The sequence below is a fragment of the Balaenoptera acutorostrata genome, chromosome 18, assembly GCF_949987535.1.
Source record: "Balaenoptera acutorostrata chromosome 18, mBalAcu1.1, whole genome shotgun sequence".
NCBI classification, from domain to species: domain Eukaryota; kingdom Metazoa; phylum Chordata; class Mammalia; order Artiodactyla; family Balaenopteridae; genus Balaenoptera; species Balaenoptera acutorostrata.
This window is the reverse complement of record NC_080081.1, coordinates 53,217,475-53,236,932: the sequence shown is the minus strand read 5'-3', so window position 1 is coordinate 53,236,932 and position 19,458 is coordinate 53,217,475. Positions and strand designations below refer to the sequence as shown.

Genomic DNA, 19,458 nt, shown 5'->3' with positions numbered 1-19,458 from the left:
ATCAATTTTAATAAATGTACTACTCAGGTGAAGGACATTGACGGTGAAGTCAGTAACTTGTGTGATGGCAGAAGGTATGCTGAATCTCCCTGTTCTTTATGCTCATATTTGTTGTGAACCTAAACTGCTCTAAAAAATAAAGTCTATTAAAGTAAAATTACAGTAATCTTACTCTCTTCCTTTCCTCCAATCTCTTGCCTGGTTACTTATGGGCTAAAACAACTGGAATCCATTAGTGTACAAGAGCCTTGTTGAAATACACTATGTAGTCCAGCCAATTAGAGGGGAGGTAGAGGAGGGAGAGTAAATCTTTTGAGGCATAAAATGGAGATGTCTAGCAAGGACTTCTTATGAATGTTGCAACTGTTACAAAAATTCCTGACAGTGTTTTCAAAACAGCATTCCTTATTATCAACGAGTTAGAGCATTGCATTAAAACTTGTTGGGAAAACTCAATATGTGTTAAGTGCCCTTGACAACACTGGTTACAGAAAAAAAATCTATGGAAGACACCATTGGATCATATGTAGCATAGTCAAATATAGCACATAATTATAAAAAAAAAAAACTATTAATATATATAATAGCATATTAGGTAGATTTCCAATAAATATTAGGATGATTATTAATGTGTGGATGAAACAGAATATTCTAGAGAAGAAAACAAGTAAAATAAATATTAGTAACAGTGTCCCAAGATGAACTTATTATTCTTTTTTTTTTTTTTTTTTTTCTTGTTTTAGATGTTTGTTTTATTTTCTGCAAAACATGATAGGGATCTGGTCATTTGTGTTAAGTATGATTCAAGTCAGGGGAATAGAACAGGAAATGGAGTATGCATTAGTTTGCATGGACTTTTAAACTTCGTCTTTAAAATAGTCTGTGATATATAAAATTCTTGAGAATTTTAAATGAGAAATCCTTAAAACATAGACTGTCTAGTCCATGTGCACGTTTCTTACTGGTACCAATTCACCACCAGAATCCAGCTCTCTTTATTCCAAATTCCATATTTTTTTTGCACAATACCTTACCCAAACCTAGATTAGGTAAGAGAAAAATATTTCTTAATAAGTAGGTTTTATTCCCCCTAATCCTAAGGATTTGTATATTTGGTAAGGAAATTTTCTGATTAACTTTTTGTTTTGAGGAGAATATCATCTTAATTATGCAAGAGGACAGAATCCCTCTAAGATATCCTTTTCATTTAAAGTGTCTAATGTGCCTTCTGGAGTTCATAGTTAAAAGAAATTTACATCTCTAATGCAGCAAACCCTGGAGACCAATCAAAAACTCACATAGCACTCTTCTGTTGTTGCCATTAATCACCTTGGTCCTTAGAGAATATTTATACAAATATTTTTAGTTAAAGATGAAGTCACCCCCAGGGTAGCATGTTTGGGGCCAGTCGACTCTGATGATTTCCAAATAGTGTGATTCCCAGTGGATGTCTAAAATAACACTGCATTTTCACAGTTAAGTGTGCCAGTTAGAGAGATACCTAAGAGAGTTGGAATCATGCCTTTGAGGTTAATGAGAAAATGGGACTCCACAGGTCTCAAAGTACAGTTGGGGTGTAGGGTAGCTAATTTCTCAAACTTCCTCTAACAATTTGATCTGTTTTACCATAATTAGCTATAGGTTATACCAGGGCAACCAGATGATTCCCACTGGGGGAATGAGACTTTTGCATTCTGCTATGAATTATCTTAAAGCCCATGGAAAATAACTCACAATTTTAATCTGTCTCATTGGGCCCTATTAAAAAGTAAATTTAGTCAAAGAACAAAATGAGAAAGAACTTTAAGAAATCTCTGAATAGGTGATTACAGGGCAAGATAAGCTTGAAATAGCTTTAGAACTTATTATTCTTAAAGCAGTATAAGAGAGTGACTAGCAACTTGGATGTGACATACACACCTGGGTATAAAACACATCTGTGATAATTTCTAGCTAGATAATTCAGATAACTTGTTTTTCATCTAAAAAAAAACATAATAATAATAATATCTACCTCAGAGATATCATGGTGGAATTTAAAATAGATAATGTATATAAAATATTTAACCCACTGCAATGGTCATAGAAATCATTCAATAAATATTGACCAGAATACAACTACCACTGAAATTATTATTAATATTAACATTAGATTTTTTTTTATAAATTGTAGTACTACTGATTTTTTAAAATGCTCATTCATTTCTGCATTATAACGTTTGATATAGTTGTAAAACCGTCCTGTGTTTATCTTCCCAAGTATTTTGTTTAGTAAATAACTTATGAGAAGAGCACATTTTGTGTCTTTTAAAGCTACTATTGGCCAGTCTGTACCTAGGGGAAGCCAATCTTTATTATCTGTTTTATCACATGCAAGGGAAACATTGCTACTAAAACCTTTATATTGCTGCCAGGATATTGGCACTGCAATGAGAATAGCAGAGAAAGTGCTTAATCGAGGGTCATCTACTCAAATCATATTCGCAGTGTGGAATTTATTGCTAAAGAGAGAACCAAAGACAAACAAATAATTTGACATTTGAGAACCAATATCAAAGCATAAAATATAAAAATTCTGTAGCTTTGGGACTCAAAATTATCTGGAACTTGAGCAGTAGCCATTAAAATACTTTAATTATTTCAATATGATACAAACATTTCAATTAATATTAGTTTTTGACTATGACACCATTTCAAAATAATAACAACCTCAAACATTATACAAATCCTCAGAGTCGTTTTATTATCATTAATAACAAAGATCAATCATAAAATATTCATAATACAAACACCAGGTAATTGATTTAGCACCCTTCTTAAATAACAATCTAGAGATTGTACACAATTGTCATTCATTCCAACTTTCTTGGGGACAATTAAGCCCCATGGATGTCTGTGTTGCAGGGATACATGCACATATTTTTTACTGAAACTGCTTGTAGTGGAAAACGCCAAGTGAGAAAATAGCCATATCTGTAACAGTGTTTTTGAAAGAATAGGAGTTATCCGGCTAGGAAGCAAATAACTAAATAAGCAATATCTTTTGTGCCATTTTTTTTTTCTCTAGGACCTAATAGAAGAGGTATTTACCAAACTTGTTAAATTGATGTTAAATGTGGAGTGATATATCCCGTTATTTAAACTAGACTATAAGAAATGCTCAGCATTTAGATGCGGTGTGTTCCAGATCCTGAACAAAGGGAAAATTCTTAAATGATGTATATATGTACCGAAAAAGTCTAATTAGTGAACTAAACAACTAGGAAAGACATTCCCATGAAAAAAGAAAAAAAAAAACAAGATATTCAGTCATATATGTATTGAAACTGCAAACCTCGCTCCTTGAAGTTTTGACAGGGTGAGATGACAAGGATATTGAGAAGATATGAAATTTTAAATTGTGAAACTGAAAATAGGAAGAAATTTCTCTAAGCTCATGATTCTTTTGCGGAAGTAGGAAAACAAAATGGTGAGAATTACTGGGGTAATTACAAACAAAGATGTATATGATAGTTTCAAACACTTTACATCTGTTCTTCTCTCACATTTTATTACATTTGTGGATTTTATTAAATATTTTATTTGTATAGGGATTTTAGAATTTATCACAAACTTGGAATAATGAACAGATGTGTTGAATTCATAGATCGATGCAGTATAATATTACATGAAGCATTCTAAATTGTAGAGGGGAGAAAGTGTTTCTAGAAATACTTATAAGTCATATATAATTTCAATGAAGTAATGGAGAAAGGGCATCAATTTGTCTTTAGGGTTAATGATTTGGTTTTGGGGAAATAAATATACCACTGGACACTGATTTTAGTGAATCCTCTAAGTATATGTCAAGATGCAAGAGAGAGATGGATTCATTTTCAGGTGTAAAGAAATAGCCTCACAAGAAAGAAAGGAAATTCTAATAGCAGAATTGGATCTAAGTATTTGCCAGTTATGCTGTTGGATTAAAGGAATATCTCAGAGAAAAAAGCTCCTACTTGTCTATTTCTGTTTTTGTTTTCTCTCTCACGTTTTAGAGATCTGATGAGAAGGGATCTTCTTTACCCTGGGGAACAATTCACTTACTCCAGTGAGATTGAAAATATGTCCATTTAGCCTAGGTGGGGATACCACAATCTATAGTAAAAAAATGGATTGTGTTGATACTGAAGACCTCTGCTGTATGTAAATAGAAAAACCTTTTCATTGCTGAGAGGTCGACTGGAAATCATAAACCTGTGATTAAATATATTAGAATGGGGCTTTCCTGGTGGCGCAGTGGTTGGGAGTCTGCCTGCCGATGCGGGGGATGCGGGTTCGAGCCCTGGTCTGGGAGGATCCCACATGCCGCGGAGCGACTCGGCCCGTGAGCCACGATTGCTGAGCCTGCGCGTCTGGAGCCTGTGCTTGGCAATGAGAGGCCCGCGCACCGCGATGAAGAGTGGCCCCCGCTTGCCACAGCTAGAGAAGGCCCTCGCACAGAAACGAAGACCCAACACAGCCATACATACATACATACATACATAAATAAAAAAAAAAAAGAATGTAAGAAAGAAGAGTTGGTGTGTACAAGCAACTGAGCACATAAAAAAAAAATATTAGAATGTTTAAATCTATTAAGTAATATGTGTTTGCTTTTCTGAAAGGGGATTTTGACTAATATCACGGTTCAGAGAACATTTGTTTTCAAGGTAAGTGTGTTTCATATAATTTTATATCTTAAAAACACAGTGAAAATGGTTTTCAAGTGGGATCTATTCTTGCTTATGAGTTCTAAAACAAAAGACATTTGTCCAGATTCTTGGTGGATTATGATGGAGTGATAAGTTTGGAATAAAATTTGTGCAGCTGGGAACATCCATGAAACTGGGAATTCCCTGTTTCCCAATAGCGAGATTACCTTAATGCCCTTTAATTTTCTATTAACATGATACTTGTGACACATTTGTTACCTGACCTGTAGAGCTGCTAATCAGGAAAAACACCCAGAAATTAATAACATACAAAACAAAAAGGAATAAGATATTTCTCTGATTGCAAAAATATATCTAAAGATTAGTTCCGAGTTTTGCATGAGCTATCATTCCTATAGCCAGGAAATGCCAGAAAGTGTTAGATGGAATAACATATCAGAAATAAGCTGTTTTTTAAAGGTTTTAAAAATTGGAAAATTATCTAGCAAATCCTAAAAGTCAAAAGGTTAAAGAACCCTAGGATTGGGCTGAGGTGAAGTTAAATACAGCAGTCAAGTGGAAGGAGAAATCAAGCTTCCCTTATGCTTCTCTTTCCTTCCCTGTAGGTTGTTTCCAGGAAAGGACATAGGGAGAGAATGCTTCTAGTGTTGAATCCTGATGTATAATTTATCAAATCCACAGGGTAACTCAGTCAATGATTTTTATGTTTTTTCCTTTATGCAAGATTGCACTGTGCATTTTGCTTAGTCTGTTAAATGGATAGGAAGAACTGAAGGCAAAAATGTTATATTGAATTTTCACTTAGAGTCACCAGAAGCCTAAAGATTTCAATTAGTCGAGTTTTCATTTTGTAGGGCAACATTCTGCCCTGAAGTTTTATCCTTACCCTATGCTTCCTTTGACATTGTTCTTAAAGTAGGCAACATTATTTTAAATCATTTCCTTTCCTATTATAACTTACACATTCGTAAAATAAATCCAACGAGTAAATTGTTTTCTTTCCATTCTACTTGTAGCAATGCATGAAAAACAAATGAAAGGAAGAATTTTGTAGTTTCTGTGCTTAAAGAACTTTAAATATAATTAGAAAATAAAAGAAAAAAATCACCAGCCAAAAATATTCTGAAGTGGGGAACAACATTTCTTGAAGCAAATAGTAGGTTCTGTAACAAGTATTGTGATGTTTTCTAAAGAAGAATCTATTACTCATGTTGAGGGAGCACTAGAGAAAAGCTCTCCAAAGCAATACAAGGGAGTTTGAATTTTGCCTCAAGGATTGTCTTTTTTTTTTTTTTTTTTTGGCCTTCAGCTTGTGGGATCTTAGTTCCCTGATCAGAGATTGATCCCAGGCCATGGCAGTGAGAGCACCAAGTCCTAACCACTGGACCGCCAGGGAGCTCCCAAGGATTGCCTCTTTGGAGAGACTTACCTGCATGTACTATGAAGGAGATCAGAAGACCATATTATATTTTCTTCCTAATAGTTCATGACCAGAATTAAGACATGAAATACAGATTAGCAAATATTACCTATTTTTGTATTAGTCTATGTGAGTGGAGATGCAACAGAATTTACTATAGATTATTAATGCAACTAGCTCCATGAGTGTAATACTTAATAAAATTATTACAGTGTGGCAGATTTTGAAATAAAAGCACAAAAAAGGCTTTTTTGTGGGAGGATGGTAGCAGTGGTCTTTCCCTAAGTATATGTTCAGAGGAGATGAGATTTTGCATAAACTTCATAGTTTATTACCTAAACACATAATTTAAAATTTTCTTTATTTATATTTACCTATATAGTACCTAAAACAAACATTTGTAATGTGTTGTACCATCTGACACAGAAAAGTTAAGACACTGGCAGTACTAGCTGCAACTATTTAGGATAAAATTTTCATAAATCAAATAAAAATAATGTTATTATGTAGGAGTTTAAAGAGGCTAGAATGAAAAATAGTAAAAAAGGAATTACGGTTTCATATGTTTTGCAAATAGGAAGTTCATGAGTTTTGAATACATGAGAAGGTGATTGAAAAGAAAGGGAATCCTAGAGAATTAAGGAATAAAAAGGCAATTACAACAATAGATAACCTTTTGAACAATAGGCAAAGCCATATGAGTAAAATGGATTCTTATGAATAGCAATTGGATTTGAGAATTTCTCCATTTCTCACTGAATACGGGCTTCTACTGAGTAAGGCAGTTAGCACAAAGCCATCCACCATTCTCCCTGCTTGTAAGAGAAAGTATAAAGAACAAAACGATTGATAGATTCATTAACACTCCCTAATTTAGTCAAATAAAGTTAAGGTACATTCAGGGGACTCTGGCCTGTAAATAGATTTTTGTTAGACTTCAGGAACAACTTATCTGAAATAGCCATTTGACTGTTTTACAGAAATGAATCTGGGCCTGCTTCATCTCTAATGTGCATATTGGGTAGATCTGCCATGATTATGGAGTGTAGGAAGGGGTAAAAGTACAGCCATTTATGTGGCTGAATTTTATTTTTTTAGAGAAAGGAAAATCAAATTGTATATAGTGAGAAATAAAATGACATATTCTAGTATTTGCTAATGTGAGATCTATAGGATGGGGATTTTGAACAAGTTTGTTAGCACATAAGATCCTTTTAAATATCAGAGGATTACCTAAGGACCTTTAAAATATGTTGAAGCTGTTAATTTATTGACTTTCCAATGGACTCCATGGTCATACTATATTCATAAAATATTTGAAACAATGGGATTCAGGTTCAACTATTACTATCCTCTAACAATTCATGCCATTTAACATTTTTGAATATCCTCATTGGAATAATTCCCTGTTTACTTTAAGTGGCTACTGTAAGAACTAAATAAAATTATATATATTAGTTTGAAAATGTAAAAATATTAAATAGTAACAATTAATGTTCCTAAAATGTTATCAGTATTTTTTCTTACCAGCCTAACTAGCTCTCACTTTACAAACAACGGTGTACCAATGAGTATTCAGGCAAAAAAAAAATACAATTTATTGATGTGTGTATGTGGCGTGATATTTTTTTAAGACTAAATATCAGTGAATTTAATTTCTGGATGTATTAGTAGATTACAGATGAGTAGAAAACAAAAGAACTATGTGTATAACCTTCTTCAAAGACACATTTTGTGATTTATCTTTCTTTATTTATGCAGCTTTAGCTAATTAATGTTTTTAATAACGTTTCATTTTAGAATGATTTTAGCATTATAGAAAAGTTGCAAAGATAGTACGGATAGTTCCTATATATTAGGATTCTCCAGAGGAGCAGAAGCAATAGGAGGTGTGTGTGCGGGGTGGGGGGTGGGGGGTGTATCTTCCTAACAGGAATATCTCCTCACTTTCTCATTGTGACGTAGGAACTGATGCCACTGGGAAGCACATATCCCTGACCAATAACAACTTTTTTGTTTTCTTTGTAAGAGGGGATATGTTGGGGAGGGACATGCACACAATATGAAATATGAAATGCATTACAGCTGCAGTGTGGAGCAGCCACTGTGAGTTTCTATGTTTGCTGGAAAGAAGGGAGGGCTAGCAGCACATTCAGTCACAGAATGGGGATTGTGGTGGACACAGGAGGAGCTCATTTCCTCTGCACATCTTGGCTATTAGATCTGTGTGTGTGTGTGTGAAAAAGAAGAAAAAAGAGTCAGTGCTCACTGACTTAAATATTATTATTATTATTTTTTTACTTTCCAGTGGAAGCTGAGGGGATTGGAGAAGCAAGTCAGGGCAGGCCCAGAGTCTCCCTGGCATCACAGCCCACCAGTGCCACACTACAGCCCCAAGCGAGAACTACAAGCATGGCTGGCCCAAAGGATGGGTCGGGGAAGGGGGATAGGACAGGGGCTGGAAGAGGTGCTCCGGGCTCATCACGGCACAGGCATTACTTCACATAGTGTTGGTGAAGCCTGAACCAGGGTGCCACCCGGTCAGCACAATGACCACATCTCCCTTCTTGAAGAGATATTTATGATAGACATATATATATATACATACATATATATGTGTATATATATGAGACTTATTCTAATAAGAAATTGACTCACACAGTAATGGAGAGTAAGTCCTATGCTATTCAGTGTGTAAGCCAGAAACCCAAGAAAGCCTATGACACTGTCCCAGTCTGAAGGTCCATTGGCTCTGGACCCATGATGAGCCTATATTAGAGTTTAAATTAGAAGACAGGAGAAAATTGATGTCTCAGCTCAAAGGAGGTCAGGCAGAAGGGATTCCCTCTCACTCATGGGAGTGTTACCCTTTCTGTTCTATTCAGGCCTTCAACTGATCTAATGGGGTCCATCCAGATTATGGAGGCCAACCTGCTTTACTTAGTCTACTAATTCAAATATTAAGCTCATTCAGAAACATCCTCACAGACACGCCCAGAATAATGTTTGACCACATGTCTGGGCACCCTGTAGTTCAGTCATGTTGACCCATAAAATTAACCACCCCAGCTCCCATACCCCGTTATCCATTTTCCCCTAATGTTAACAATTTACTTTACCACAGAATATTTATCAAAACCAAGAAACCTACATAGGAACATTACCATTTACTAAACTTCATACTTTATTTGAATTTTGCCATTTTTCCCATTAATGTGTTTTTTTTTTTTTTTTTTTATTGTTCCAGGATCCAGTCCAGGACACTGCATTGCATTTAAAGTTAATTCATTTCAATCGTGTAATGTATTTTATTGTAGGATTATGCACAATTTATTTGTTCATTCTCCTAAAGGTGGTAATTATTTACAAATTTCTACTCTTGAAAATATAACTATCCAGTGAAATCAGCTGAACTCAGTTAGAAGCATTCATGAAGCAACCCTACTCTTTCTCCCATTGTCTCTTCAATAGGTCCTGGGAAAAAAATCTGACTCATTCCACAGCATTTTGTGTTAGTCTTAAAACCAGTCTCCTTTTATTTTTTTCAGCCTTACTGATGTATAATCGACAAAGAAAATTGTAAGATATTTAGAGTGTACACTGTGATGATTTGATGTACATATACATTGTGAAAGAATTCTCCCCCATTGAGTTAATTAACACATCCATCACCTCACTTATTTACCTTTTGTGTTTTGTTTTGGTGAGAACATATAAGTTTCACTCTCTTAGGAAATTTTCAAAATACAATATAGCCTTAGCAGTCTCTTATTAATAACTAAAATGTGTAATGTGATATGGTCATAAAAGACTTGAATATTTTTCACATTAAATAGACTCTTTTTCCTCCATCTGGGGTTGGTTTCTGGCTTGCAAGTGTGCCATGGAGAGTGGAGCTTGGTTAGGAGATGTCATTAGAAGTGGATTTTTAATCCTTGAAGACTGGGCAGGATGAATGAAGTTTAAAATAAAGATACATTTAAAAAAATTATCCCAAACTTGGAAATAAGGTTAAAAATTGGGTAATATGTCACTTTAAGGTCATATGAGGACACTGTTTAACAGGCCCATCTGAGGATTATCCAGAGAACTGTACTTTATCCAATTCACTTCAAACAAAGTCCCAGATTAGTGAAGTTACATGTTAAATTGTATATTTTTGTCCAAGAGAGATGCAGACACTTTCTTTCTGATAGAAAAGATAACCCTCCAAATTACTGGTTTTTGTTCCATAAGAAATCAACAAATTTTGTAAGTAACCAGTCTTATTCAGTATTCATTTATTATATTGTCTACAAACCTCAAGTCCTCAAATGATCTTTGAACTGGTTATACTGTCTTAACGGTTTCCTTCTAAATTCTTTTTCTTTGACACATGTTCATTTTGTATTTATTTGAGCCATATGTTTAACCTTTTTGAAAATCAGTCTTTAACAGACAAAAGGATTCTGCTTTACATATTCGGTGATATTTAATCTGGCTTCTGTTCCCTCTGGGAAATGCAGATGCATAGTTGCTAGCTGCTCTTTTTCAGTATGCTTTTTTGTATTTTCAGATTCTCTTGCAGTAACTTCTGACTGAAGCCCCTTGGCAAATGATGCCTGTTTTCTGGAAGGCTGCTTTACACTCCTTTCTTTACTGATGGGTCTACAGACCATTGATGTCGGGAATTCCACTTTTATTGGAATTTCACTTCCTCTGTAAATTCAAGTGACCCTCCACGCATCCTTTTACCACCATTAATAAGTACAGCTTGCTCTGAATGCGATCAACTAGAAAGACTGTTTCAACAACAGCCTTTCTTCTTTATCCTTCTCTAAATGATAACCAGGCACCAGGCTCTATGATTGCCAAACCTGAAAGAACGCTTTTTCAGCTGTCTAGGTGGTTGGCCTGAAAACTCCTCACTTAACTTGAGATATGAGGAAGAAGTATTTTCACTTTCTATTTTTCTTCCCCAAGTAGGAACTCATTATATCAGCACCCTCTCTTTCTCTGAAGAAATCTTCTCCTCTGTCTCTTTAATATCCACTTACTTATAAGTCTTGCCAATTCTATTCCATATTTCTTTGGTTATTCTTGACATGTACATTTTGTTCCTTTGCATACATATTTTCAGATTAGCTAGTTTTGAATCCAGTATTGTGAAAATTTTGCTAATATTCTGAATGATAATTTATAAATTTATGAATTAATATTTTGATAATTAGAATCTTCATACTTTTGAATAGTATTGTCCATGAACATGGTATGTTTGTCCAGTTTTTTATAGATCTTCTTTTATATATTTTATTATAATTTTATAATTTTCTTTATAAAAGTCTTTTTTTTTTTTTCCAAACATCTTTATTGAAGTATAATTGCCTTACAATAGTGTGTTAGCATCTGCTTTATAACAAAGTGAATCAGTTATACATATACAATATGTTCCCATTTCTCTTCCCTCTTGCATCTCCCTCCCTCCCACCCTCCCCATCCCACCCCTCTAGGTGGTCACAAAGCACCGAGCTGATCTCCCTGTGCTATGCGGCTGCTTCCCACTAGCTATCTATTTTACATTTGGTAGTGTATATATGTCCATGACACTCTCTTACCCTGTCACATCTCACCCCACCCCCTCCCCATATCCTCAAGTCCATTCTCTAGTAGGTCTGTGTCTTTATTCCCGTCTTGCCACTAGGTTCTTCATGGCCTTTTTTTTTTTTTTTTTTTCCCTTAGATTCCATATATATGTGTTAGCATACTGTATTTGTTTTTCTCTTTCTGACTTACTTCACTCTGTATGACAGACTCTAACTCCATCCAACTCATTACAAATACCTCCATTTCATTTCTTTTTATGGCTGAGTAATATTCCATTGTATATATGTGCCACATCTTCTTTATCCATTCATCTGTCGATGGACATTTAGGTTGCTTCCATGTCCTGGCTATTGTAAATAGAGCTGCAATGAACATTTTGGTACATGACTCTTTTTGACCTATGGTTTTCTCAGGGTATATGCCCAGTAGTGGGATTGCTGGGTCGTATGGTAGTTCTATTTGTAGTTTTTTAAGGACCCTCCATACTGTTCTCCATAGTGGCTGTATCAATTTACATTCCCACCAACAGTGCAAGAGTGTTCCCTTTCCTCCACACCCTCTCCAGCATTTATTGTTTCTAGATTTTTTGATGATGGCCATTCTGACCTGTGTGAGATGATATCTCATTGTAGTTTTGATTTGCATTTCTCTAATGATTAATGATGTTGAGCATTCTTTCATATGTCTGTAGGCCATCTGTATATCTTCTTTGGAGAAATGTCTATTTAGATCTTCTGCCCATTTTTGGATTGGGTTGTTCGTTTTTTTGTTATTGAGCTGCATGAGCTGCTTGTAAATCTTGGAGATTAATCCTTTGTCAGTTGCTTCATTTGCAAATATTTTCTCCCATTCTGAGGGTTGTCTTTTGGTCTTGTTTATGGTTTCCTTTGCTGTGCAAAAGCTTTTCAGTTTCATTAGGTCCCATTTGTTTATTTGTGTACTTATTTCCATTTCTCTGGGAGCTGGGTCAAAAAGAATCTTGCTGTGATGTATGTCATAGAGTGTTCTGCCTATGTTTTCCTCTAAGAGTTTGATAGTGTCTGCCCTTACACTTAGGTCTTTAATCCATTTTGAGTTTATTTTTGTGCATGGTGTCAGGGAGTGTTCTAATTTCATACTTTTACATGTTCCTGTCCAATTTTCCCAGCACCACTTATTGAAGAGGCTGTCTTTTCTCCACTGTATATGCTTGCCTCCTTTATCAAAGATAAGTTGACCATATGTGTGTGGGTTTATCTCTGGGCTTTCTATCCTGTTCCATTGATCTATATTTCTGTTTTTGTGCCAATACCAAACTGTCTTGATTACTGAAGCTTTGTAATATAGTCTGAAGTCAGGGAGCCTGATTCCCCCAGCTCCATTTTTCGTTCTCAAGATTGCTTTGGCTATTCAGGGTCTTTTGTGTTTCCATACAAATTGTGAAATTTTTTGTTCTAGTTCTGTGAAAAATGCCAGTGGTAGTTTGATAGGGATTGCATTGAATCTGTAGATTGCTTTGGGTAGTAGAGACATTTTCACAATGTTGATTCTTCCAATCCAGGAACATGGTATATCTCTCCATCTATTTGTATCATCTTTAATTTCTTTCATCAGTGTCTTATAATTTTCTGCATATAGGTCTTTTGTCTCCTTAGGTAGGTTTATTCCTAGATATTTTATTCTTTTTGTTGCAATGATAAATGGGAGTGTTTTCTTAATTTCACTTTCAGATTTTTCGTCATTAGTGTATAGAAATGCAAGAGATTTCTGTGCATTAATTTTGTATCCTGCTACTTTACCAAATTCATTGATTAGCTCTAGGAGTTTTCTGGTAGCATCTTTAGGATTCTCTATGTATAGTATCATGTCATCTGCAAATAGTGACAGCTTTACTTCTTCTTTTCCGATTTGGATTCCTTTTATTTCTTTGTCTTCTCTGATTGCTGTGGCTAGGACTTCCAGAACTATGTTGAATAATAGTGGTGAGAGTGGGCAACCTTGTCTTGTTCCTGATCTTAGTGGAAATGGTTTCAGTTTTTCACCATTGAGGACAATGTTGGCTGTGGGTTTGTCATATATGGCCTTTATTATGTTGAGGAAAGTTCCCTCTATGCCTACTTTCTGCAGGGCTTTTATCATAAATGGGTGGTGAATTTTGTCAAAAGCTTTCTCTGCATCTATTGAGATGATCATATGGTTTTTCTCCTTCAATTTGTTAATATGGTGTATCACATTGATTGTTTTGCGTATATTGAAGAATCCTTGCATTCCTGGGATAAACCCCACTTGATCATGGTGTATGATATTTTAATGTGCTGTTGGATTCTGTTTGCTAGTATTTTGTTGAGGATTTTTGCATCTATGTTCATCAGTGATATTGGCCTGTAGTTTTCTTTCTTTGTGACATCTTTGTCTGGTTTTGGTATCAGGGTGATGGTGGCCTCGTAGAATGAGTTTGGGAGTGTTCCTCCCTCTGCAATATTTTGGAAGAGTTTGAGAAGGATAGGTGTTAGCTCTTCTCTAAATGTTTGATAGAATTCGCCTGTGAAGCCATCTGGTCCTGGGCTTTTGTTTGTTGGAAGGTTTTTAATCACAGTTTCAATTTCAGTGCTTGTGATTGGTCTGTTCATATTTTCTATTTCTTCCTGGTTCAGTCTCGGCAGTTTGTGCATTTCTAAGAATCTGTCCATTTCTTCCAGGTTGTCCATTTTATTGGCATATAGTTGCTTGTAGTAATCTCTCATGATCTTTTGTATTTCTGCAGTGTCAGTGGTTACTTCTCCTTTTTCATTTCTAATTCTATTGATCTGAGTCTTCTCCCTTTTTCTCTTGATGAGTCTGGCTAATGGTTTATCAATTTTGTTTATCTTCTCAAAGAACCAGCTTTTAGTTTCATTGATTTTTGCTATTGTTTCCTTCATTTCTTTTTCATTTATTTCTGACCTGATCTTTATAATTTCTTTCCTTCTGCTGGGTTTGGGGTTTTTTTGTTCTTCTTTCTCTCATTGCTTTAGGTGCAAGGTTAGGTTGTTTATTCGAGATGTTTCCTGTTTCTTGAGGTAGGCTTGTATTGCTATAAACTTCCCTCTTAGCACTGCTTTTGCTGTGTCCCATAGGTTTGGGTCGTCGTGTCTCCATTGTCATTTGTTTCTAGGTATTTTTTGATTTCCCCTTTGATTTCTTCAGTAATCACTTCGTTATTAAGTAATGTATTGTGTAGCCTCCATGTGTTTGTATTTTTTACAGATCTTTTCCTGTAATTGATATCTAGTCTCATAGCATTGTGGTCGGAAAAGATACTTGATACGATTTCAATTTTCTTAAATTTACCAAGGCTTGATTTGTGACCCAAGATATGATCTATCCTGGAGAATGTTCCATGAGCACTTGAGAAAAATGTGTATTCTGTTGGTTTTGGGTGGAATGTCCTATAAATATCAATTAAGTCCATATTGTTTAATGTATCATTTAAAGCTTGTGTTTCCTTATTTATTTTCATTTTGGATGATCTGTCCATTGGTGAAAGTGGGGTGTTAAAGTCCCCTACTATGATTGTGTTGCTGTCAATTTCCCCTTTCATGGCTGTTAGTATTTGCCTTATGTATTGAGGTGCTCCTATGTTGGGTGCATAAATATTTACAATTGTTATACCTTCCTCTTGGATCGATCCCTTGATCATTATATAGTGTCCTTCTTTGTCTCTTGTAATAGTCTTTATTTTAAAGTCTATTTTGTCTGATATGAGAATTGCTACTCCAGCTTTCTTTTGATTTCCATTTGCATGGAATATCTTTTTCCATCCCCTCACTTTCAGTCTGTATGTGTCCCTAGGTCTGAAGTGGGTCTCTTGTAGACAGCATATGTATGGGTCTTGTTTTTGTATCCATTCAGCCAGCCTGTGTCTTTTGGTGGGAGCATTTAATCCATTTACATTCAAGGTAATTATCGATATGTATGTTCCTATTCCCATTTTCTTAAATGTATTGGGTTTGTTATTGTAGGTGTTTTCCTTCTCTTGTGTTTCTTGCCTAGAGAATTTCCTTTAGCATTTGTTGTAAAGCTGGTTTGGTGGTGCTGAACTCTCTCAGCTTTTGCTTGTCTGTAAAGGTTTTAATTTCTCCATCGAATCTGAATGAGATCCTTGCTGGGTAGAGTAATCTTGGTTGTAGGTTTTTCTCCTTCATGACTTTAAGTATATCCTGCCACTCCCTTCTGGCTTGCAGAGTTTCTGCTGAGAGATCAGATGTTAACCTTATGGGGATTCCCTTGTGTGTTATTTGTTGTTTTTCCCTTGCTGCCTTTAATATGTTTTCCTTATATTTAATTTTTGACAGTTTGATTAATATGTGTCTTGGCGTGTTCCTCCTTGGGTTTATCCTGTATGGGACTCTCTGTGCTTCCAGGACTTGATTAACTATTTCCTTTCCCATATTAGGGAAGTTTTCAACTATAATCTCTTCAAAAATTTTCTCAGTCCCTTTCTTTTTCTCTTCTTCTTCTGGTACCCCTATAATTCGAATGTTGGCACGTTTAATGTTGTCCCAGAGGTCCCTGAGACTGTCCTCAGTTCTTTTCATTCTTTTTTCTTTATCCTGCTCTGTAGTAGTTATTTCCACCATTTTATCTTCCAGGTCACTTATCCTTTCTTCTGCCTCAGTTATTCTACTATTGATCCCATCTAGAGTATTTTTAATTTCATTTATTGTGTTTTTCATCATTGCTTGGTTCCTCTTTAGTTCTTCTACATCCTTGTTAAATGTTTCTTGCATTTTGTCTATTCTATTTCCAAGATTTTGGATCATCCTTACTATCATTATTCTGAATTCTTTTTCAGGTAGACTACCTATTTCCTCTTCATTTGTTAAGTCCAGTGTGTTTTGAGCCTGCTCCTTCATCTGCTGTGTGTTTTTCTGTCGTCTCATTTTGCCTATCTTACTGTGTTTGGGGTCTCCTTTTCACAGGCTGCAGGTTCGTAGTTCCCGTTGTTTTTGGTATCTGTCCCCAGCGGCTAAGGTTGGTTCAGTGGGTTGTGTAGGCTTCCTGGTGGAGGGAACTAGTGCCTGAGTTCTGGTGGATGAGGCTAGATCTTGTCTTTCTGGTGGGCACGTCCACATCTGGTGGTGTATTTTGTGGTGTCTGTGGCCTTATTATGATTTTAGGCAGCCTCTCTGCCAATGGATGGGGTTGTGTTCCTATCTAGCTAGTTGTTTGGCATAGGATGTCCAGCACTGTAGCTTGCTGGTCGTTGAGTGAAGCTGGGTCTTGATGTTGAGATGGAGATCTCTGGGAGATTTTTGCCGTTTGGTATTACGTGGAGCTGGGAGGTCTCTTGTGGACCAGTGTTCTGAAGTTGGCTCTCCCACCTCAGAGGCACGGCCCTGATGCCTGGCTGGAGCACCAAGAGCCTTTCGTCCACACGGCCGGCCCGCGGTCCCCAGGACTGTCACGGCTTCGGCCACCGGGGCCCCTCCAGAGCCGGTAGCCTCAGTGAGGCCGCCCTCCCCTCGGGCTCCGGGGCAGTTCCGTGATGGCGGAGGGAAGAGACCCCGAGCCGGGAGTTCCCTATAAAAGTCTTATACATCATTTAGTAGCTCAATTTATGTATATCTTGTAGTTTTAGGTTTTTATGTGGTTTTTAAAAATTTTTATTATTTAATTATGATTGTAAAATGTTCTGCCTTTTGAATAATATTTTTATGCCAAACAACATTGTTGTTCACTATCTTATTTCTAATGATTTCTAGATTCTCCAAGGTTTCCCTTTCCTATATAATTAGACATTTTTCATCTAATTTTATATCATGTATTTCATTTTTTAGATTTATTGAAATTAGCCAGGATCTGCTACCCTCCCTGACCACACACAGAGCCTATAAAGTTAAAAGGAAAGAATGGTTAGAGCCCGAGCGGAGGCGGTGCGGAGCATTTCTCCTCTCAGTGGCTCGGGAACCGGTGCGGGGCCGCGGCTGAGCCTCTAGATAGAAGGCGCAAGAGGTTGGCAGCTTCGATTGAAGCACGTCAGGCGGCAACAGCAGCTAGAAGTCATGAGCGACAGCGGCTAGCAGAACTACGGCGAGCGGGTTAATGTTGAAGAAGGAAAATGCGGAAGTCGTCATTTGACAAGTTTTATAAATGAGTATTTGAAGCTCAGGAATAAGTGAAGCTGAAATTTGAAAAAATAAAAGAAAGAATGCATGCTAATTATAAGACCAGAAGTCCCACTTGTAGAATATTGAGCAATTTGTGTGAAGTGGGGAAGATGAAAGAAGTCAGAATTTGAAATGGAAGAATGAAGAAAAGAAATAAAAATGAAGTTAAGATAAGAAGTAATCTGGAATCAGAAAGCACTACGCTAACCCTGAAAGTGGACTTGAAATTTCCCTTGCGTGTAGGGGCTTTTCCAGCTGGTTTTACAGATTTGACCATGGACCAAGGAATCCCGTTCTGCTTCCAGAAGTGGAAGTGCTCATGGATCTGGGAAATCTGCAAGGCATACCCCTGTAAGGTCTCGCTCCAAGGAAGATTCCAGGCGTTCCAGATCAAAGTCCAGGTCCAGATCTGAATCTAGGTCTAGATCTAGAAGAAGTTCTCAAAGGCATTATACAAGGTCACGATCTCGGTCCCGCTCCCATAGAAGATCCCGTAGCAGATCTTACAGTAGAGATTATCGAAGACGGCATAGCCACAGTCATTCTCCCATGTCTACTCACAGGTGTCATGTTGGGAATCGGGCAAATCCTGATCCCAACTGTTGTCTTGGAGTATTTGGATTGAGCTTATACACTACAGAAAGAGATCTAAGAGAAGTGTTCTCTAAATATGGCCCAATTGCTGATGTGTCTATTGTATATGACCAGCAGTCTAGACGTTCAAGAGGATTTGCCTTTGTATATTTTGAAAATGTAGATGATGCCAAGGAAGCGAAAGAGCGTGCCAATGGAATGGAGCTTGATGGACGTAGGATCAGAGTTGATTTCTCTATAACAAAGAGACCACATACCCCAACACCAGGAATTTACATGGGGAGACCTACCTATGGCAGCTCATGCCATCGAGATTACTACGACAGGGGATATGATCGAGGCTACGATGATCGGGACTATTACAGCAGGTCATACAGAGGAGGAGGTGGAAGAGGAGGAGGATGGAGAGCTGCTCAAGACAGGGATCAGATATACAGAAGATGGTCACCTTCTCCCTACTATAGTCGTGGAGGATACAGATCACGTTCCAGATCTCGATCATACTCACCTCGTCGCTATTAAAGCATGAAGTTGAAGACTTTCTGACACCTGCCCTAGAGTTGGGATATTGTTTGTGGACAATATTTTTTATTGTCTCCTGTTTAAAAAGTGAACAGTGCCTAGTGAAGTTAGGAGACTTTTACACCTTTTATGATGACTACTTTTGGTGGAGTTGGAATGCTGTTTTCATTCTGCATTTGTGTAGTTTGGTGCTTTGTTCAAAGTTAAGTGTTTTCAGAAAAGTATGTTTTGCATGTATTTTTTTACAGTCTAAATTTTGACTGCTGAGAAGTTTCTATTGTACAAAACTTCATTTAAATGGTTTTTCTACTGAATCCAGGGTATTCTGAAGATCGAAGCCTGTGTAAAATGCTACCAAATGGCAAAAAGCAACAATAAAGTTTGGTTTTTACTTTTCTTTGTAACAAAAAAAAAAAAAAAAAAAAGGAAAGAATGACAGTGAATGTAATTTTATTCTTGATCTTATGGGGAATATGTCTAAAATAACTATATATGTAATGCCAGATTTAGATTTGTTTGT

The 19,458-nt window shown here is 36.5% G+C and overlaps 1 protein-coding gene across 1 annotated transcript; it reads left to right on the top strand.

Annotated features, from left to right (window-relative positions):
* The first annotated feature begins 17,717 nt into the window (after positions 1-17,717).
* Positions 17,718-19,070, top strand: LOC103003714 (transformer-2 protein homolog beta-like). The gene is given in 2 exon segments (XM_028167669.2): positions 17,718-17,753; positions 18,108-19,070. Coding segments are annotated over 2 exon segments (867 nt in total). The 3' UTR covers positions 18,939-19,070.
* Positions 19,071-19,458: the final 388 nt, after the last annotated feature.